At 38.9% G+C, this 23,225-nt stretch overlaps 1 protein-coding gene and 1 long non-coding RNA gene across 2 annotated transcripts; one reads left to right on the forward strand and one right to left on the reverse strand.

Moving 5' to 3' along the window:
• Positions 1 to 604: 604 nt before the first annotated feature.
• Positions 605 to 10,172, forward strand: LOC146663886 (5-hydroxytryptamine receptor 3E-like). The gene is made up of 11 exons (XM_085416829.1): positions 605 to 685; positions 1,956 to 2,021; positions 3,442 to 3,599; positions 4,137 to 4,181; positions 4,303 to 4,412; positions 4,709 to 4,878; positions 4,998 to 5,158; positions 5,471 to 5,681; positions 5,780 to 5,899; positions 6,043 to 6,137; positions 6,340 to 10,172. The coding sequence occupies exons 1-11, from the start codon at positions 649 to 651 to the stop codon at positions 6,562 to 6,564; spliced, it is 1,398 nt and encodes a 465-aa protein (XP_085272955.1). The 5' UTR covers positions 605 to 648; the 3' UTR covers positions 6,565 to 10,172.
• A 512-nt stretch (positions 10,173 to 10,684) lies between these two features.
• Positions 10,685 to 14,050, reverse strand: LOC146663887 (uncharacterized). Its single transcript, XR_014913074.1, has 3 exons — positions 14,026 to 14,050; positions 12,906 to 13,350; positions 10,685 to 11,034 (listed from the first exon to the last, which is right to left on the reverse strand). It is a non-coding gene; the product is annotated as an uncharacterized LOC146663887 (long non-coding RNA).
• Between the last annotated feature and the right edge of the window lie 9,175 nt (positions 14,051 to 23,225).

Below are 23,225 nucleotides of genomic sequence, written 5' to 3' on the forward strand. Positions count from 1 at the left end.
GAGTGTTTGGATTACTGTAGAGTCCTCTAGTTTCATAGACAAGACCAGAACAATAAAGATTTATTTTTTTCTGTAGTAGAATAAGAAAAAAACCCAAGTAAATCTGTGACAACATCTGCTCAAAAAGACAATTTAGTCACTGTATCTTGAAGTTTATTGGGTTTTTTTTAAAATTTTGTTTTATTAAAAGCTAATGTTAATGCACTTCAGCTGTTTGGATTTAAATGAAACTGATGTCAGTCTGATTCATTCACTTTTAATGATTAACCCTACTGTCAAAAACAAAAGCATCTGAAACCTGTCAGAGTAGAGTGCGGACACTTTGGCAGAAAACAATTTTAAAAAATTTATCCAAAGTAGCAAGAAAATAAACTATTCAACCTGACTTATGCTAGGATGATAGAGGCTTGGGCTGTATATCAAGAGTTTGGTTAATAACATGAAGTCATTATTAGTTGCTGTTATATCAGCTGTTATGCTGATGCATAGTGTGCTGATCCCACTGTGTTAGGATCGATATGCGGGTAGAAACACAATTGGTCTTTACATTTGCTCTGAAGAGGGCAGGACAGTGACATCAATAGAGTAGGAAGAATCTCTGAACAGCGCAGAGAGGGTGAAGATGCTCTCTGATCACTCGAGGCTACAATGATTGCAGGTTTCTTCTTGCTGCTGCTACTTGTGGGTAAGCTGAGATCATTCGAATTTAATGCAGATGACAATTTGGACCATTTTAAATAAAATGTTGTATTATATTTTATTCAGCAACACTGTTTTTACTTGGAATAGATAAAACGTATTTCAGCAGAGGGGCTGCTTGGCTCTATAAGTAGCCAGTAAATACATCCTTTTTACTAAATTAAATTCCACATTTAATCAGTTTACTAAAACCAGCATCTTAGACTGAAAAATGAATAAATATTGGTGAATAAGTTGCCTGCCTTCTGATAACCCCGATAGATATTTTCTGTAAAATTTCTGCTGCAACCTCAATACAGGGATAATGAAAATGGTCTATTGGACAACACAAAGCACATAAATACCAACATTTTCAACAGCTCACCTTATGATATGTGCAGATTAGCAGTAGGAGTGTGAATGTTGTCTTTTTCCCTGTGTGCATAGACTACCGCAGTCTGGCGACTTGTGTATGATGCACACTGACTCTGGCACTATGTCAGCTGGTGTAGCCTCCAGCCCCACCAACATCCTGAACTAGATGTGTAAGAAAATAGATAAATGTTTAATTTGGTATGAAATCTTACATCAGTTGGAGTAAACCAGCTTAAGGAGTAGTTTCACTATAAATTTTAGGGACATTTTTTTTAAAGAAACTGAAAATGCAACCGAAAAGAAAAGAAAAAGTCCTGCTGGAGCACAGCTTGCACTGAGATGAAAACAAACAAATATTCTGTTTATTCACATTAGTGGAACAATAGGAACAGAAGCCAGGGCAATAAAATCGGACCATGGAAATTTGGTTAATAGCTGGGAGCCAGAGGTTATGGCTGGTCCAAGCACAGGAAGGAATAGTTGTTCCTGTAGCTGCTGTAAGGTCCTATGTTGGGATCTTCACTGTGACAGCAAAGCATTTTATGCCTCAGGAAGCAAACCATCTCAAATGTTTTGAGACAAATATTGTCCTGTTTTTTGTCTAATATGGGATTCTAGCTGATAAACAGTCTTGGCTTTGCTATGTTGTATTAAATGTTCCATGGTGCACCAAATATTTTCATTTGGTGAAAAGTGTGGTCTGCATGGTTGCCAGTTCACCACCTGGATTCGTCTATCATTCTATTATGAATGATGTTATAGATACAATATGTAAACTTTTGAATATGTGATTGTGTTGCTGAAATATGTAAGGCTTTTCCTTGTAAAGCCATCATCTGGGAGCATACATTTCTGGATATTTTATACCTTTAGGCATAAATTACTGTACTCTTCCATGCCAGGTGAAAATGGCTCCAGTTCAGAGCTACAAGATGATCAACAGATGATCAATGAAACCACTATCAGAGGTAAAGAGTAAAGACAGTCTATCTATATATCTGTCTGTCTGTCTCTGTGCAAACGTCTGAACCACCCCTTAGTTTGACTGCTTTTTCACTCATTTTCAGTCCAGACTTTGGACCTAACTATTTTATGAGAAATGTTCTCTTGTTTCTGTGAGCCCACTTACTACTGATCTATGACAAGGCCAATAAAGAGGCAACTTGCGTCTCACAAAAACACAGGATAACACAGTTGAGGACATAAAAAAAAAAAAAAAGTTTTCAGCAAACATACGAATTATTAAAGAGCTATTAGGCAAAGACATATGTCAGCATGGTGTGCAGTGTGTACTTAAAATCTGAAAAATTTGAAAATGAAACTGATCCTTCAGTCCAGTCTGCCATTTTGCCAAAGCCCATCAGAATGGTTTTAGTGGAAGATTGGCTTTGTTATGGTTTATGGCTGTATTTCAGTGAATGGTGTTAGGGATCTTGTCAAAACTGATAGAAGTATGAAGAGTACTGTTAGTCCTGATCAATGCAATGCAATCTGAATAGGCAACAGCTTCATTTTTCAACATGGCAATGATGCCGAATATCCTGCCAGTGCTGAAAAAGCACAACTGGATATTAAAAAACAAAACAAAAAGGGATACTATCAGTCATGGATTTTTGCCTTTCATGAGCCCAAATCACCAATTTATTGAGATAGTATGGGATCATCTTGAAAGAGAATGGACTGAAAGGCAGCAAACCTTCAGAATGCTTTGAATGTCCCCCAAGATGCCCTGATAACTATTTCTGAAGACTACTTGAGGAAATTGCATTAAGACTTGCCTAAGAGAGTCCAGATTGTGTTGAAGAATAAAGGTGGTCATACCAAATATTGACTTTCAAGCTTCTTAGAATTGGTTTTGTCTCATATAATGTATTCTCACACATGTTTGTAGTTGTTTCAATAGTATCTCCACCCATTACCCACTTTTTTTTTTTAGCAAAATATAAAGAAAAGATGGTGACTCAAGACTTTTGCACAGTACTAAGCATGTCAATAAGTGATGTAGTATTCACTCAGGATCTAATAATCAGCAATACTAAAATATAAAATAATTTTATGTAATGGAGAAAATAATGAAAATCAATGTCTGTAAATATCAATCTATTTAAAATATTTTTATTAAAGGATTGATTAAATAAAACTTAATCATGACCTTTTAGTGAACAAAAGGCCTCTGGATATATCAGGGTTTGATTAAAAGGTTCTGAGGTATTACTTCATCTGTTGCAAATACGCCAAAAGCTAATAAGCAATAATGATGTCTGGTGAGCAACAGACTTCTGAAGTTTGTTTTTTTTTGTTGTTGAAAATCAGAAATGGGAGTTTCTTTGTGTTTTTCATCTCATAAAAGAAATCGCTGATATAGAATGTGTTTTGATGTCATTTCAGATAATGAAGTGGAGAAACTCTGTAATTTTCAGGCGATTGTACGCCGCCTGAACCTGCGCAAAGACAGTCTTAAGTACACTATGAGCCGGCCCATTATAAACAACAGCCATCATACAGATGTGTTGCTTGAAATGAAACTCTATGCCATCCTGGATATGGTACATTGTTTAAGCTACGTGCATGTGTGTGTTTTTCTCTGAATGATAATGAATATTTTCATTGCCAAATAGTTTGTGTGTGTTTCTTAATAATGGCAAAAAAACCCATCTGCCAAAGAGGAGATAATCATTTAAACCATTATGTAGTCCTGCTGGAGCCTATCCCAGATACCATAGGCATTAGCAGGGTACAGCCTGGACAGGTTGCCAATCTGACAACCATTCCCACTCAAATCTATGGGCAATTTAGAATCGCCAATTAACTGAACTAACTAAAAAAGAAGCTGGAGTCGGGTTGAAAAGCAGCTTGCAGATAAGCAGCAACAGTGTACAGGTTAAAGAAAATTTTATAGCTTACCCAATATGAGATTCAATTTAATTCACTTTTATTTACACAGCACCAAATCACAGCAACAGTTGCCTCAAGGCGGTTTGTATTTTAAGGTAGACCCTACATTAATAATTCACAGAGATGTATTTGCTGATGCTTTAGCTGAAGTGTGAAGCTACCTAAATGAACATTGTTATTTTTTTCAGAGAGAAATTGACCAGACCTTAATTTCTTACATTTGGGTTTATTTGGTGAGTTTTCTCTTAGAACTACAATTTTTTTCATTGTTTTGTTGAAATTTAAATTGCTTGAAATGACATCTTTCGATTTTTTTTCTTGATTTGATCACTTTCCTCCCATTGCCCTGTGTAGGAATGGACAAATGAGTACATTAAGTGGGACCCAAATCAATTCTGTGGAATTAAGGATATGACAATTCCTACTGCATATTTGTGGATGCCCGATATAACTATTGTAGAGATGTAAGTTTGACATATATAAGCATAAACTCACACTCAAAGACCCACTCAGTCTCTCCACTTGATTATGTTGAGGTGGGTTGTAATTAAGATGTGGCTGTTCAGTGCATCATGTCATTTGATTCTTGCAGGAAGCCAAAAGTCAAAAGTAGCATTTTTAGTGCTTACAGTCTGTCAATGCTCATAACACGGGAGGAGTGACCGAAAGAGAAGAAAAGAACTAAATGTCATGTATTTGTTTTGTCTTTTTCTGATGCTGCCATTCATAACATAATCAATTCTCATTTCTTCTCACACAGGACAGAGAAGGATAAAGCCTCTCCGAGTCCTTATCTCTGCGTCAACCACAATGGTGTGATCGAATACAGGAATGACCAGGTGGTGGTGAGCACCTGCAAGCTGCACGTGTACAAATTCCCCTTTGACTTTCAGAAGTGCAACATATCCTTCAAGTCTATTATGTACTCTGGTGAGGACATAACAGGTTCTGTTAATGTATGCTGTTCATAAACACACACTACCACATGCCAGAACATATATTCTTTCCTTCTTGATCTTCTCACAGTAATTTTTTATGTTCGACTTCAGATGCAGAAATAAAGTTACAGCCCGACAACAGCAATAAAACAGTCACAGAGTGGTCTCGTGACTTTATGCAGACACAGTATGAGTGGCTCTTTGTCAACATGTCAGTCACCAACAGAACTGTCAATGAGTTTGACTTCAATCAGCTTATGGTTGTCTACACTGTAAGTATTTTTGGTAACAGAAACACAGAACACATGAAAGCTGTTCTGTTACCCATTACCCTGGTTTTTGTTTAGAATAGGATGACTCTGGATATCAAGAAGAGAAAGCAAATGAAGACAGAGGCAAGGATTAAATGGTAGAAGTTGAAGAAAGAAGAATGTTGCATAGAGTTCAGGGAGGAGTGGAGACAGTGGGAGAGAAGAGAGTTGTAAAATGAGTGAGAAAGTGCAGCTGAAGCGGTGAAAAAATATGAAGCTCTTTCTGCATCTTTACATGTATGAAGTAGGATGATTAACCACCTTATTTCACAGATTACCATGAAGAGGAGGTCTGTCCTCTACATTGCTAATTTCTTGCTGCCAGTCTTCTTCTTCTTGGTTCTGGACATGGCCTCCTTCCTTGTATCAGACAGTGGAGGTGAGAAACTTGGCTTCAAAATCACTGTGCTGCTTGCTGTCACGGTGATGCAGCTTCTTCTCAATGAGATCTTGCCCAGCTCTTCAAACAGAATTCCACTTATAGGTAAAGAAGTGTGGTGTATTTGACTGCATTTAATGAATAAATCATGCTACTGAGTGATCAAGTAATTTATCCACATTAATGCTGGCTGCTTTCCTCAGCTGTCTACTGCATTGGGGGGTTTTCTCTGATGCTGCTCAGCCTCTTGGAGACAATTTTGGTGATGCATCTGCTTGACAAAGACTCTGCAGCCCAAGATAATGAGACAGATGGAATCCAAGGTGTGCTTGATAATAGCAATCACTCTACAAATATTTGGATTTAAACTCTATCGACCACTTTTGCAGATTTGTGTTTAGTGGCAGGTTGTATCCACCAGTTAATTTTAATTGTGTTTGATTTATCTTTGTTTCTCTTACTCCAGACATAAAGAGAAATAGTCATTGTGCCTCTGTCTCTGGGGTATCTGCTGAGGAAACACCATCTGTGTCTTTGTCTGTATCATCTCTGACCCAAAAGGTTGGAATTCATTTTATTTAATTTCAAAAAAGTATAATATCAAAACTATTGAAAGGGATTATGCTAGCATTATCCTTAACCCTAGCATATATATCAGAAGCAAACACTTTTATTTAATCAACGTGGAAACAAACCAGTGTGTTGAATCAAGAGTTGACCTAAAATCTTGTCAATTACCTTTCTACAAAACCTCCTTTTTTAGGGTAGCAGCAGTAAACTGACAGAGGTGGCCTTTGCTCTGGAAAAAGTGTCAGATGAGCTGCGGGAGACTGGGAAAACAGTGACTCTACTCAGCAGCAACAGGAAGTCTGGCTACTGGACAAGAATGGTTAAAAAAATCAACAAGTATTTTGTGATTTTTTATTTGACAGCAGTCACTGTGTTCTTAGCAATCATGTTTTCAATGTGGATCGATGTTGAAGACTAGCAGGACTAAAGTTTGAAAAACAATATTCAATCATTAACATGAATATGATGTATTAGTCTCTCTTTTATACCTGTAGTTTCCATTGGTTACTTGTGGACTTCCTGCTTTGCTAAAAGGTTAAATTTTAGTTATAAAGACCATCACTAAAGTCTCCATTTGGGTCCCTTTGCATGAATTCCAATATATTTGCATTTTATTGGGTGATGAACATAAGTCCATGTTGAACTGATATTAATTCATTGCTTTTATTAGTAAAAATAAAAAAAAAATAAAAAATGAAAGCCTACAGACAAGCCTACATAATATCATATTTGCATTTTTAAACATGCTTTTTTCACTTTAATGTGCTGTCCCAAAGTTTTTTGTTGTTGTTTCTTTCTCCCAGATAACTGCAATTCACAGGGTATTTTGTCTTTTTTGAACCATTCTCTCTAAACCAAACAGATGGCTGTGTGGGAAAATCCCAGTGGATTGGCAAATTCTAAAATATGTATCCATGTGAAAATATGTTGTAGAAGAAAATTTAATTTAAGGGATTATTAACTTTTTTCAGTCACAATTGTTAAAATTATACAACCATATGTAATTGACATAATTATACATTTCAGTCCTAACAGAGTTGTAGTTTGTCTATAGTAATTATAGGCATTTTCACACTGGCTTTTGTTGTTGTTTGTAAAAAAAAAATTTGATCACGTAAACAATATACAAAGTTCATTTGGCAAAGAAAAGAAGAAAAAATGCTACACAAAATAAAGCTAATACATTTCAATATTGCTTTAACTGTGCTGATTCAGTTACATATCGAAAAGGAGTGAGAAGAAGTACACAGTTATTTAATCCCACAGCTTTGCCATTTAGTTAGCCTTCTTACTGGTTGTCTTCAAATCACAAATACTACTACTAATAATAGTAATAATATGCTTTTATTCCATTTATTTCTTTCCCGCTTATCCTATTAAAGGTTGCTGGAGCCAAACCTATATCCCTGCTTAGTGATCGAAAAGAAAGTATTTTTACTATCAAATTCCGGTCCATAAGTCTTCATTAATAGGGGTTTTTGACCAACAAAGATCATGCAAAAACTGACAACGAATAAAGGTCTGTTGTTTGATTTAATTGACTGGCTTCGAGTTATCTGGCTAACCTCCACACCGTATGCCCGCTGGACCTGCAAGCTGCTCCTTCCTCGCCAGACTGCTGTTACACTGCGCCTTCTTCACTGTTTTGTTCATGTGAACTGACCATGTGAGATCCTCCGCCAGATGTACACCTAGGAAATGGAAGTTGCTCACTCTCTCCACAGCAACGCCGTTGATGGTGATGGGGGTGTGTGCTTTTATACATCTCCAGAAGTCCACTATCAACTCCTTTGTCTTTGTGACGTTGAGGGTAAGATGGTTCCTTCGGCACCAAAGTGTCAGGGTGCTCTCTTCCGACCTGTAAGCCAGGGGTGTCCAAACTCCGGCCCGCGGGCCAACTGCGGCCCGCGATCCATTTTTAATTGGCCCGCAAGTAATTTTATAAATAGAATAGAATATGGCCCGCACTTCAACTTTTGCTTGAGTGTATTGCACTTCTTAGTTTTAACACCAGGGGGAGCTACTGTTGATCAAGGCAGTTGCTCCACCAAAAAGGACAATCACAGAAGAAATTTACCCCAAGTTAGTTACTAAACATGGCAGAACCAAAGAAGCGAAAGGTAGAAAGTGAATGCAGAAAATTTCAGACATGGTGGGAGAGTGAATATTTCTTCAAAGAATTCAAGGGGAAGTGTGTCTGTTTGATCTGTACTGAAATTATGGCAGTTATGAAAGAGTATAATGTACTACGTCATTATGAAACCCAACATCAGGCCTATGCATCCTACACTGGTGCTGAGAGAGAGCAGAAATTAAAGCACAGGGTAGCTCTCCTGCGGGGTCAGCAACAGTATTTTTTTCGTGCTCAAAAGGTCCAGGAAAAGGCTACAATAGCCAGCTATGAGGTCGCCCAACTCATCGCAAGACATGGCAAGCCTTTTTCAGATGGAGACCTCATAAAACACGGCCTCGTTAAAGTCACCGAAATAATGTGCCCGGAAAAAGTGCAGGACTTCAACAACGTCAGCATGTCCAGAAATACAGTTGTGCGACGCATTGAAGACTTGTCAGCCAACATTAAACTGCAACTGTCTGATAAAGCTGTGCTTTTGATTTTTACTCCATCGCATGCGATGAGAGCACTGATGCCACAGACGCCGCACAGCTGCTATTTTTTTGCAGGGAGTGGACAGTACCCGTGTGTTAATGTGCAGGTACACATGCTTCAAATACCGGTATCAATAATGCGCATCAATTCTGTCACTACCCTGCTTTTGCACACCACTTTCTTATATGCGCTTTTCTTGTTAACACACAGTACACACCGCTGTGCACAGCGCACGCACACGCAAAATCAGCTGATCTCATCTGATGCAGATTTGCTCCTTGATCATTTGTCCGGATTTTTGGCACGAGTGACGATCAGCACCGCGGCTGGATGGCCCGATTTACATACCCAGCGCAGCTGATACTCCAGAATAATTTACTAAAATTATATGCACTCCTGCTATTAAGTCCAGTTCAGTCTGTTAATGTTGATAACGGTTTCAAACGAACGTTAATAGGTGTGTTGCTAACCCTAATAACTTAAATAACAAACTTGAAATGTACCCGTCCCATTTTCCCCTTTGTTTTTTCTCTGTGCTGTAAATCTTCTGTCTAAGAAGAAATCTGAGGCTGCTGTTCTGAGAATGAGCTACCAAAGCTTTTTCTGAATAAATCAATAAAGATCCATTTATGGAAAGCTTTGATGAAGGCAGTTTTGTCTTTAATTATATTCAACAATATAACATATTCGACCACTTTTAAGTGATTTTTCTAACTTTAATACACTAAAGTTAAGGTTATATACCTAATTTCTAGTAAGTGGCCCAGGCCCTCCTATATTATTATGTATGTGGCCCTCAGTAAAAAAAGTTTGGACACCCCTGCCCTAGCCTCTTGTGTCACTTAGCAGTTTTGTCTTATTATTGTCTTATTTTTGAAATGTAGGGACTGTGAGCACAAGCAGACGTATTTACTTTAGAAGTGAACATAACCTCATTTTCAGAGTCGTCTCTAACATTTAATGGTTGTGAAATTTGTCAAACATATGCACCATTCTTCAAGGGGTGTGCAAATGATGCCATCTCATATCATATTGCAACTGATTCAACTGTTATTGTATCCTTTCCTGTATAAGACATCTGTTGCTGTTGATAAACCAACATTATATGCTGATGCCTAATGGAAAAGTATTATTTTAATGTCCTTTTAAGATATTTGCCCAGTAACCTAAGTAGAGCTGATAATGTCAGTAATTGACTAAAGTGGATGCATTTATCATGGTGAAAGTAAATGGCAGCATGAAGGGAACTTGGAAATTGCCATGAAAGTTTTTGTGCTTGATGAGGGAAAAAAACATAGCTGTCTTGCCTTTCTTAAACATGACCCAGCTGCCTCTTCTGATGGAGCACTTAACTGAGGTCTCTCCCACTTCCCTGTTCTTTCATGTTGCTATTGTGACTGTATGAACTTCTGGAAGCTTTTGCCCACATCTTGAAATCTGTGGCTGAATAGATTTTGAAGTTCTGTATGTGGCTCAGGACCATCGACATGGACACTTTTTACAACCAGTTCCAAAAGATTTGAGACGTTGTGTAAAATGTTAATAGAATCCAAATTTGGAATTATCTCATAAATCCAACTAATGTTTTTCACAGCTAATGATAGAAAATATCATGTGTTTAAACTGAGAAACTGTACGATTTTAAGAAAAGAAAACTATTAGGTAATTTTAAAAATGGTGGCACAAACATTGCACAAAAAGTTGGTAGTTTTACTGTGTAATATTACAAAGAAACAGCAGGGGAAAAGTTCTCAAATTGTTAGGTTAAAGGGTCAGTAACAGGTTGAGCAGAGATTCAATCAGCAAGAGCGGTGTCTATAAATTATGGAACAGAATAATGATCTGCAATGTAAAATTGTTAAGACTCTGAATATATAATCTACGCATATTATATCACGGTACCTAATATCAAAGGTCCACTACATTAAAATAGGTATGGTTAACTGGGTATCAATACACTGGCAGAGAAACATTTCCAGACACCACTGGGCTTCATTCACTATTGTTCTTACAAACAAATTCGTTTTCATAGAAAAGCCATCATCAGAAACATGATCTACGTACAATGGCCAGTTTGGTTCTTACAGCTGTGCCTATGTTAATGAATGAGACTCATTCAACTCGATCCACAGGCCTATGCTATCTGCCTACAATTTCCAGTGTGTGCGTCTGATGCCCCAAAGCTGACTCAGAGCCGTAACACCATCAATGGCTGCAGTATGGAACAGATGTGGGTGTGTCCTCATCTCCCAGAGGAGTCCAAATCGTCATCAAACAGCCCTACAGACACAAAAACGTGAAAATATAAACAACCAGACTAGAGCTGGGCGATATATCGAGTTTTTAAAAAATATCGATATATTTTTATACGAGATATAAGATGTGACCATATCCTTTATATCGATATAGTCTATGTTACGTTATAATTATACTTGCAGAGCCGCAAGTTTGCCTCTCTTTCGTCCACTTTCGTCTTTACGCAACGTTACTCGGCCTCGCCTCTCCTTCACTGAACACAACTCCCCCTCCTCCCCCATCGCTTCACCTGCAGGAAGCGACAAGATGGACACGGCAAATCTCCGTTAACGAGTTACCGCGCATCGCCCCGTGCGTGGGGCTGGACGGCGTCAACGTGTTAGCTAGCTAACCACGCTAACGAGCTAACCACGCTAACGCCATGCAGCCCAGAGGTGCTGCACGGACTAAAATCCTTTCATTTTCTCAAAAGTTGACAGCGCTCCTTATGTATGAATTCTGGTTGTGCTTGATGACTGCGAACCGATTTTATGTGGAACACGGCGCTCAGCAATCTGTCAAAAAATGTTTTAGTACGACTTTGGTAAGCTACGGAGCTGCACCGCTTGATGGATTGTCGGAGCATTACGGCTGAGCCTCGCGGAGTGATACGTACTGTGCTTCAACGTAATATTACCCTACTGTGTATAAGGACCATAAATGGCACCTGTTAAGAGACGTGGTTGCGAAGCGGATTACAAACTCCAGGCTGTCAGTCACGCAGTACAAGTTGGGAACAGAGCAGCTGTGAAATCTGTCTTTGTGCTCGGCGTCTTTTAGTTTACATTTTGACTGCACATTTGTGAGCTTTTTGTTATGCACAAAAACAACATTGTTTTCTTTTATTTATGGAGCATTATTTAATAAATGCTCATAATTTATTTTTGAGTAAATTTTATGTACATCTGCTCTATGTTAATAAAATGCCTGTGTGACATCTGGGACACAGCTTTGACTAAGAACTCTCTTTTTGTTCTTTATGGCTTTAAAAAATATATATCGAGATATATATCTTATATCGCCATCCAGCTAAAAAATATCGAGATATGAATTTTGGGTCATATCGCCCAGCCCTAAACCAGACTATAAGCAGTGATTTAACTACTTTAAGACCTCTGTGAAAATCATTTACAGTATATATCACAGAATTTAAGGCTTTTATAATCACAGAGCATACAGAGAAAAGTACTAAACTGAATCAATTTCAGCTTTTGTTTCTCATGATGTATATTGTATTAATAATTACATTTCATTATCTGTGTCTTTACCACACATTTGCCACACAGGTTTAGATACTGTAGGTTCAGTGAATGCTTAAATTGCACTGATTAGAATATACTGGACATTCAAAGCTAAGATTCAGCGCACTGTGTTAGAGGCTGGGATTTGATGACTTCATCATATATACAACCTTTGATCATCGTTTATGTCCAGTTGAGAATGAATCTGTGCACTCACATATTAAATGAACTGAAATCAGTAGTGTGATCTCCAGTCTTGATATAAGGAATGAGAGAACTTACAGCTGTTATTTGAATCAGCCTGTCTCAGTTGTTTTAACTCTAAGTATCACAAAGTAATGTGGTAACATCTGGACTGACGAGTTTACTGTCAGCATTTTAATCACTAGTTTAAAGGCTGTAGGTTGCAGCCATTGCTCTAACACTGTATAAGTGTAACAGGCCTCAGTGCTGGTTCTAATAGTCTGAGCTGCTTCCAGCTTTATTTGTGAAGAGCACAGCAGCTTACTAAACACGTAGCTAGCTCGTACAGCTCCGACGTAAAATTTTCATAAGCTAAGATGACCTTAAAATAACGGGGCGGTGATGCTAGCGTTAGCCATGTTAGCACGTTACCTTCACAGGTGGTCAGACTGCATAAACAGGCACTCAGTCAGAGGTTGGGCTCTCCGTTTCGCTGCAGGGTCCATTCATCCTTCACATATCCGTGTGAGCCGAGTGTAAATACCGAGGCTGAACGGCCTTTGTACAAGCACACACGCTTCTTAGCAGGCCGAAGATATGAGCTAGAAAAATCCAGGCTGGCAGACAGCCTGTGTCTGACCAACCAATCAGAGAGCTCCTTACATCCCACGCTGTGGCAGGATGTTTAAAATGAAGTTGTTAATCCAACTGCTAATCCACATCACCTGAGCGAACAGGAAAGGGAAATGGATTTTGAAATGCACAGAGCTACAGAGAGGTATACAGAAGAACTAACAATGACTTGATATTTGTGCTTTTGTAGTTTGTGAGGAACTTGCGTGTTTCTTTGTTTCCATACAGGACAGAAATGGAGAGGCTGAGGACAGAGAAGAAATAACCTAAACTGGGAAAATCTAACAAATGAATCCGAACCCTAAACAGGATTACTTGCAGAGGAACACAGAGTGGAACTTGGGACGATATGCAGAGGTAATACAGACAGACCAGTGACGAGCACAAGAGAACACACACTATAAAAACACATTCGGACAAGGAAACGAGGAAACTGCACACAGGACGGAGACATGGCTGAACCTACTTAACATGACGAGACAGGGAGGACACAAACTGAACACGCCAACATCAGACACGGACCTTCAAAGTAAAAGAGGAAAGATACACTGACAGAACTCAGAAACACGATACTAACAGAGAACAAAGGGAAGACATGGGCAGATATGACTAGACACTAAACCAAGGAAGCACAGTAACCAAAACCAAAGAACTAGAAAGTCTTAACCAGAATAAACCCAAAATCAAAAGATAATAATAATTAAAATAAAACAACTGAGTCCACAGTCTGTCCTGAGTCTGTGGACAAAACATTATTTTGACATACTCGACATATTTATAGAGTTTAGTTTTGCATAAAAAAATCAGCAAGCAAAAGATTCCAAAACATTTTGTATGAAGAGGAAAATCAGATATACAAATTAATTTTTGTTTATTTCAGCTGTGAAATACAAATATTTTTAAATGAGGAATCACTCACATTTGGGGCTATCCTCCAGTGGCCACTGAAGGAACTACAATTTTGTGTTGGCTTCTTTTTGCCTCTGCTTGATGTTGCTTGGGTGTACTGTTTATAGCTGACTGACGACTTGTGAACAGCATGTCTCGCAGGCAGGGAGCAGACTCAACATTGGGCGAACGGGGTGATACAGAATGAGCGACCTATGCTGTGGTGTGATGCTTTGGTGTCCTTTCATTTCCACTTCAGCTCAGGACATTCAGTTGCAGCCAAGTGACAACTCTACAGAAGCGACAGAGTGGTCTCCTGATTTAATGCGGACACAATATGAGTGGCTGTTCATAAACATGACAGTCACTGCCAACAATGCCAGTGATTTAGTTGGCCAAGACAATCTTTGCTCTGATGATGGTCACTAAACGGCTAAATATCAAGGCACAATTGTACACATTTTCAAACATACTTGTGAGGTACAACAAATATCAGCACTAACAGGTAGCGGCAGAGTGTAGATGTTACTTAGATAACTGAGGTGAAGATGTCGAGAACACAAAGGCAATTTGGAAAACACTTACCTTTGACCCGGTAACAAAGTCTGTCAGGACAGCACGAGTGGGACCAAGCAAATCCAAACAAAGTCCACAACAGAAACCTAGGAACAAACATGGAAAGTGATTTAAGAAGTGAGGAGAACTTACACAGGATCTGAACAGATAGACAGACAGTAGACAACAACAAAAAGAAATCACTGTCATTCTCACCTTTTCCAAACAGGGCCTCACTCCCTCTACTGATGGAGCACTTATTAAATCTCAGTATGCTGAAATTAAAGATGCAAACATGTAAAAGCATTTACCCACATCCTGATTTTACCCGAGATTGTGAGGAAATGATTTCCCAGATACATTATGAACATCTATCAACTGCAATTACTGCTGTTTTCAAGTCGCTTTACATAAATATCTCAAACACACAGCATGAACATCAGCCTTGAGTGGTTGCTGTGAATTCAAATACTTTTACATTTTAATGTATCATAAGTGCTCTTCAACGGTTGTTTGGATGGTTACTGGAAATTCTGTTATCCTCTTAGAAAAATGCAAGACATGAATGTCTGTTTGTTGCTTGAGCTTGTTATCTGATGTATTACTTTTGAAATTCTACTACTACCTCTACTACTACTACTATTAATAATATTAATAATAATTCTTATTTAAGTAGCCACTGAATTTCCATCATCCCCTGCAGTAATTCAGCCAGCTTAAATCAAGGGTGTCTAACTCTATTGCACAGGGGGCCGAAACTCAAGGCGCACTTTAAGTCCAGGCTAGGGATGCACCGATACCACTTTTTTGGAAACGAGTACGAGTACTTGCATTTCAGTACTCGCCGATACTGATACCGAGTACTTAATAAAAACATGATTTAAATTTGCAGGTAACAGCTTTAGTCCTATAATTTAACAAAAAACAAACAAACAAGGGACTAGTTTGGAATTAAGAACATTTATTTAAAATGAAAAGCATGTTATATGCAACATATTACAGAATAAATAATTATAAAAAAACAAAATTGAATTTTAAATTTGTTCGTCTGTTTCTCTGTTTAGAAGTCTCACTAGCACAGTCACAGCTGGGATGACATCAGAGGCTAGTGCGTCGTAGCTGCTCACTCAGGGAGTTCGTGCACTCGCTTTTGCTCAATGAGGGACTGGAGCATGTAATACGTGCTGTTCCAGCGCGTCTGTACGTCCTGCTGCAGTCTCTTTATTGGCTGGTTGAGCCTGAATGTCCTCGAGGCGGGAGGAGGCTAAGGCGGAATGTTTAAAATGCCCAACTATTTTCCGTCCCACTGCTATAGCATCAGCTATGCTCCTCTGTGCTAATAAGCGTGGGTAAACTCTTTGTACTCGTTGTGTTGGGATTTTAGGTGCTTGATTAAATTGCTTGTGTTAAATGCGCTACCTTTAGAGCCTCCTCTGGACAATTTCGCTGAGCACAATTTGCAGTCCGCCTTTGTTTTCTCGTCTTCGTTCACTTTGAAATAGTTCCACACAGCTGATATGTCTCGCCTCGCTTTCTCCCCGCTCTGAGCTGCAGCCGGGGCGGGCACTTGGCGCCTATGATTAACCCCTTACATGCCGCTCAAACATAGACAGGTCTCAGACCGTGGTGTCGGTCCTCGGTGTCGGGGGACTTTTAACGAGTACGAGTACTTTAGAAAATGTGGTATCGAGGCCGATACCCGATATCGGTATCGGTGCATCCCTAGTCCAGGCCAAACAAGATGAACATTTATTGAACACACTAAAACAACGTTTTTTTAAACATAAACATGAATAAAAACAGACAAAAATATTATTCCAGAATAAATAAACTTAGAAAAATTAAACTTTAACTTTGACTTTAAATGTTTTGCTCTCCATAAAAATATATCCTGTCAAATTTATGCAAGTTAGAAATATGAACATGCTGCCAAAACCCCAGTAAAAATAAATGAAAATTGTGCTTTTAAGTAAACGGTAAAGTAACAACAAATCAAAACAATGAGATTTTGTTGCTATTATGCCATTTTATAAAAAAATAAATAAAATGTTTTGCTCTTCCTGTGAAATGATACGAATTCAAAATATGAACATGATGCAAAAACAAAAACAAAAACTGGAAACAAATAAAATTTCTGCTTTTCAGCAAAAGTTAAAAGAACAACAAATAATAATATTCAGTTTTCTTTGCTCTTATGCCATTTGTTCAGAGCTGGATGCTTGGCATCTTTTTTGGCAGCAAGTTCGTTTAAGTTTGGTGTGAGGTCTTGTGTTGTAGAGATTCTCAGGATGGACTGCAGGTGTTCATCAGTGAGACAACTCCTGTGCACTGTTGTGTTAATCTTCATCACGGAAAACAGCTTCTCACACTGATGTGTGCTACCAAACATACACAAGGTTCGAGCCGCATGTAGACGGAGCTGGGGTATTGCTTCAGGTATGGAACGAATGAACTGTGCGGGCCCTTCAGTGTCGTACTTTGCCTTGAGTGTCCCATTACACTGCAGCTCAATCAGCTCCATCTGAATCTGCACAGGTGCAGTTTCCACGTCAACTGTAAATGGATTGCGAAGCAGTTCAAAATGGTCTTTTTCTGCTCCAAAGTCACCAAAGCGCTGTGCGAACTCAGTGCGCAGTGCGCTCAGTTTATCAGAAAAGTGCTCATTTGGGAACACTGTTGCGCCGACTTGGTTCAACATTACTTAGCAACGGGGAAAGTGAGGCAAGTGGTGCATTTGTGACTCCCATAGGAGCAGCTTGGCTTGAAATGCCTTCCCACATCATACATGCCATGTCCATGAACTGGCAGGTTTCTTTGCTGAGCTCAAAAACTCTATAAAATAACTTTTCCCCAACTCAGCCAACGAACCTCTGTATGATAAGGACTCTGAATCTATTTCCTGCACGAAAGAGTGAAATTGACGGTCATTTAAACCTTTAGCTTGGATAAAATTTATGTTTTGCGTTACGTTACTCATTACATGCTCCATTTTTAGGAATTTACCACACAGCGTTTCCTTGTGCATGATGCAGTGATCTGCTGTTAACTCACCAGTTACTCGCATCCTGCCAAGTAGTCCACTTTTTTCACCGCACATTGCCGCCACTCCATCTGTTATAACTCCAACAAGTTTGTCCCAGGGCAGCTTCATGTCGCTACACTTTCACATACGTTTTCAAAAATGTATTTTCCTTTTGTTGTCCCGTGCGTCTATTTAATGTCCAATATTTCCTCTGTAACGAACAAATTGGAGTCCACTCCACGGATTAAGATAGCCAGCTGTGTAAGGTCCATAATGTCTGTACTTTCATCCACAGCAAGAGAGTATGCAATAAAGTCTTTGCTTCTTTCACACAACTGTGTTCTTAAATCAGTGGCCATCTCACAAAATAACAGCAATCGTATTTCTGCTCAGGCTCACTTTTGCCAAAATCTGCATTTTGTCTGGAGACAAGACATCGCACAGCTTCATCATGCAGCTATTTAGAAACTCTCACTCGGTAAATGACTGGGCTGATTTGGCTCTCAATATTTTTTCCAAATTCATGGCAATACATATCATAAAACAACACACAATATTTACTTCAAAAATACATGCCAATACACGTGTAAATTTACAAGAACACAGATAAATACCAACTAATAACACCAAAACCATACTCAAGCCTTTTTTAAAATTAATCATATCTTTAAAAGATCCCAAGGTAAAGGACTATTATTCTTCTGTTCTAGAGTTTTCCTCCTTCTCAAATCTGCAAAAATGTTCTTGCAAACAGCCACACTGCCGATCATCTTTTGTTCTATGACCACCTTGGCTCTTGTTTTCCAAACGTGGGGGTTGATAATGCACATGATCAGCCAAAAAAGACGACTTTTATTATCATACATTTTTTCCTTAAACAGTCCATACTTAATAGCTTTTATATTTTTGTCAATATCAAAGCCCACTTTAGCCATTTCCTGTCTAATCTCTACCTCCTGACCCGGCTCTGGAGGACTCGGGGGTCCATGAGCAGGATGGACCATTATTGTTATTAGTATTGTTATTAGTATTGTTGTTATTAGTAGGAGGAGGAGGAGGAGCGTGCGTGCGTGCGGGTTTAGTGTTTAACGGCTGCTTCTGTTATTGTCCTGCAGGTGGAACGAGGGACCAGAAGGGCAGCACGCACAGGGTGTGCAGAAACACAACTGCTGGGAGCATGAGCACGGGAGTCTAGGGAGCAAAGGGGATTTATTGTGCATCTGCTGCCTTCACTGTAAATAAAGTGCACTGTTTGCATCGCAGAACCATGCGTTTTGGGTCCTCATTCCCCCATATCCCCACGGTCTGCCAGCCAGACCGTGACACTACTGTTCTATAGCAGGATAACAGGAGGTGTTCCAAGGTTTGGCTCTCTGCTCTGCTAAAATGAAACTTGCTTTCACAACAGCTGCACTTTGTGATTTTGCTCTGGTGAAAAATGTCTGCTGAAATGTCAGATTCTTCTTTAGCTCTTCTACTTCCTGTATTTTCTGCTGCGCATTTAGGTTTTTCAGCTTATCCTGTCTCATAGCAATATATGTTTACAGACATGTATTGCTGTAAACATACAGCAATCTACGTGATTGACAGGTCACGTAGATTGCTGTATGTGCCTTATTTAGCAAGGCACTCATCTTCTTGAAGGTGTGTTTGGGGTTGTTATCATGTTGGAATACTATGGCCTCCAAAAGTTGATTCTGTTCATCTGGATGTAGCTTTTTCAGTGGGAGTAATGTTTCATCACTCATCCAAGTGACTTCTTCAGACTCAGCTGACTGCAGGTTTTCCCAATCTTATAAACAGTATATTTGCATAATGGCTGAAACCAGCCCACTGAAGGAACAATGGGCTGGGAGGTCAGTTCCTTAATCTTAATTATGCAAATTCTCATGACCATTGATCAAAGACCACTGATCAATGGTCATCTTATAATGTGATTGCAGCTATTCCCCAACTCTCTGTGAATGGTACTCATGGCCATTGATCAGTGATTTTTGATGTCTTTATATTTACCATAGTGCCACATTTAGACTTTCCTTTCAGAGGATATTATTAAATCAGGTCAGTAGGAGCAAAGCAAAAGCAAAAAATAAAGAAAATAAAAAAATATTATTTTGTTCTCATGGAAAGTTGTCCACAGTGAGCTAAGTGGAGCCAGAAAATGTCTGAACTGATCCATTTTAAAGTTCTGTACATGCCAGTTCCTTAGGGACTGTTCCATCAATACTGATGATTTTCCATCAGTATCGAAAACCAATTATAAGATAATTGGGATGCTAACCACCGTGGGATGCACGGTGGTTAGCACTGTTGCCGCACAGCAAGAAGGTCCTGAGTTCAATTCCAACATCAGTGTGGAGTTTGCATGTTCTCCCCGTGTCTGCGTGGGTTCCCTCCGGGTACTCCGGCTTCCTCCCACCGTCCAAAGACATGCAGTTTGTGGGGATAGGTTAATTGGATAATCCAAATTGCCACTAGGTGTGAATGTGCGAGTGAATGTGAGTATGAATGGTTGTCTGTCCTTGTGTGTTAGCCCTGTGACAGACTGGCGACCTGTCCAGGGTGTACCCCGCCTCTCGCCCTATGACAGCTGGGATTGGCACCAGCACCCCCCGCGACCCTGAAAAGGATAAGCGGTAGCGAATGGATGGATGGATGGATGTAAAATCTGAACAACAGAATGCAATGATTTCTTAATTTCATAAAGAAAACTTCTTTTATGCACAATAGAAAATGGAACTCTTCAAATATCTAAACAGAAAAAATACAAATTTTATAAAAAAGCATTACCTAATTTTGAGTATGACGGCAGCAACGTGTCTAAAAAGTCGGAAAGGTGCAACAAAAGGCTGGAAAAGTCGTACTCAAAAGAAAAAAACTGGGGGAACACTTTTTGGCAACAGTTAAGTCACACTGGGTATAAAAAGACCATCTTAGTGAATTGAAATATTTTTCTGTTGATTAAGTTCTATCTGTATCTGTGAGTTGTTATAATTGTCCTTTAATATTCATCATTAAATATGGTTGATTAGTATTAAAAGTTTGGTGCTTCAACTCCATTCACTATGTGATTTGTTCTGTAGTGCTGATATGGCAGTTTGGGGTTTTTTGCTTTTCCCAGTAGAATTTTGTAGTTAATGAATTTATTTAAACCAGTTTTATGTTGGTGTAACTAGGAGTACTGAGAATAGATAATATGGCCAGGGTAGGATTTTAGGGTTAGGGTCTTTTTTTTTAAGAGGTTATGTAACTGAGATTAAACTCTGGGGGAATATTTATGCTTAAATATTTACTGTTGCCAATGTGAAGAAGGAGAGCAGGGTCCTGACCTGGAGATTGCATCCTCAGAGAGTGACATTATGGTTGATTTATTCCAGTTTATTGTGTATGTAACCCAGAGTAAAATCTGTTTTACTAGAATTTAGTAATTTCCTGCACTTATTTCCTGCCATTGGACGCATCACAAATACATGACTCCAACCACATGACTTTGCTCAGCCAATCGGATGGCATGTAGGTCATAGTAAGCCTGTCCCGGCTTTCTCCCGTCAGATGAGTGGAGGCAAGCCAGGTGACAGAGTTGTTGCAGGTTTATATTAGCAAACACTTGCTTTTCCGTTTTAATGCATTTTTTTTTTAACACCAGCTAACTTATTCGATTTGGACGCTGATTATTGTGAGCCAGAGCCACAGTGCTGTCGTGCACTGAACAGAACGGAATTGGTGAGTTTGAACTTTTAATTGACTGTATTGCTACCAGCTGACGCTAATTGGCTGCTGCCGGTCCAGACAATTTGATTTTGATTTTTTATTTGATGATAGTTGTTGAATAACAAATGCTGTGACGCTATATAATATGTATATAGCAGTTGAAATGTTTTAGTTAAATCCTTATTGGTTAAATATACTGTTTGTTTAATTATTTATAAATTGTGTACCCAGGAACAAGAATAACGTAATGTATTTAGCCTAACTGGCTGACATTTTTTTGTATTCTTGTGATTTCTTATTGGCCTTGTTTATTTAATGCAGGCCAGGTGAACCTTTTTGGGTATGAAAAAGGATGGCGAGCCAATGAACGGCTAGGAGCAGGACTCATTCTGCATTGAAGCTTCCACTGGACTGGTAGGAAGCTATCAAAGACGACGCTCTGTCCCGTAATTTCCGAATACACTGATTTCCACAATCATACACACCAGTTCCCCCGTTTATGGACAATAGCGCTTGGACATCTCTCATGGATATTCAGATAAAACTCATGGACTTCAGTGTGGATCAGTGTTTTCGATGTTAACGTGTTATTTATGGGGAACTTTTTTTGAGAATCTATATTGCTTGGTATAAGCCAGAAGAATTTGCTTAGTTGTCTTTGTGCACCCCCACTGGGTTTTTCTATTAATTAAATAGCTACAGCAGGAATGATTATTTAAGCTTTCATTTTCTTTTCTTAATTTTCTTTGCTTTCGGTTAAATACATGGTACCTGCAAAAGCATTTTGTGTTGTGTGTGTATTTAATTACTGCCCATCAGCTCCAGTAGCATTCCTAAATCTTCTGATTAATAACATTTCACTCAATACCTAGCCTGTATTAATTCAATAGCGCTTCATCAGTGTTACATGTATTTAAGGGTATTTCACTTAAAAAGCAAGATGCACTGCCCTGACTGCTGGCTGGAGCAAATGGCCCCAAATGTATCTTTCGCTGCAGCTTCTCTCATTGTCATTTTATTTCTTTCTCATCTGAACTCTAAACTCTGATACATACAGAATCAGCTTTTCTTCATGTTTTCGTGCATTGTGTGGTTGAACTTGGCATAACTTTAGACACTGTCTCTATTGGTTGCGGTGAAGTAATACTGCACAGTGGTAAAATGCTCACCCAGTCTAACCTTTACCGCGACATGCATGAGTACCCCTCGCTGGCATGTTTACATTTCCGTCGCACTATGATTGGTTCATTTGGTAACTGGTTTAGGATGGAGCAAGCAATAGAAAAAGAATAGGTTTCAGAGCACAACGTACTGCTTTGTATGTTAAAGGGGCTTTTGAGATTTTGGAGAAGTCATTGATTATACTGAAAGTTTCTTGTAATGAGTTATGTGAATCTGATAGATATAATAAATAATTTGCATGGGACTAATTTTGTCTTGTGAATTCTTGTCTTCTGCTTTATTGCTGCAACAAATGGACAAAGAAGGAGAGAGAAAGTATTCCGGTCTGGTTCCCAGTGAAGTGTCAACCTTTGTATCCCTGCCCACCCTCTGCTGCTGTTTGCTAGATTCTTTGGACAATCCGTTTTTACATTTGCCCCACCCTCGTGAGGCATTGACTTAAATGGAGCAAGAAGCATCTTAAGAACCCATAGAGGACAAGGGTGCATACAGATCTCTGTAAGCAACAATGATCGCTGGTTTCTTCTTTCTGCTCATAATCACGGGTAAGCAAACATTATTATATTTTAATTCAGTTATTTCAGCATTTTATTTATATACAAATATATAAATATTAGGGTTGGGACTCAAAAAAATAATCTGATTAATCGCATTTAATCACAGAAGAGAACCTGCCGCAAAGTGCAAATGTTTTTTTTTTTTCATTTAAAAGGGTTTTAGTGGGCAGTAGAATTAAATAATAGACATAAACATGAATATTT

This window comes from Rhamphochromis longiceps, linkage group LG8 (genome assembly GCF_057381845.1).
Source record: "Rhamphochromis longiceps isolate RC_006_pf linkage group LG8, R_longiceps_female_GT1.1, whole genome shotgun sequence".
Classification (NCBI taxonomy): domain Eukaryota; kingdom Metazoa; phylum Chordata; class Actinopteri; order Cichliformes; family Cichlidae; genus Rhamphochromis; species Rhamphochromis longiceps.

Bases quoted from the DNA above. Each gene is read 5' to 3' on its own strand.
- LOC146663886 (XM_085416829.1), top strand. From the start codon at position 649: ATGATTGCAGGTTTCTTCTTGCTGCTGCTACTTGTGG. The intron at 4,182-4,302 runs GTGAGTTTTCTC...TGCCCTGTGTAG, and splicing joins CTTACATTTGGGTTTATTTG to GAATGGACAAATGAGTACAT. The intron at 4,879-4,997 runs GTGAGGACATAA...GTTCGACTTCAG, and splicing joins CAAGTCTATTATGTACTCTG to ATGCAGAAATAAAGTTACAG.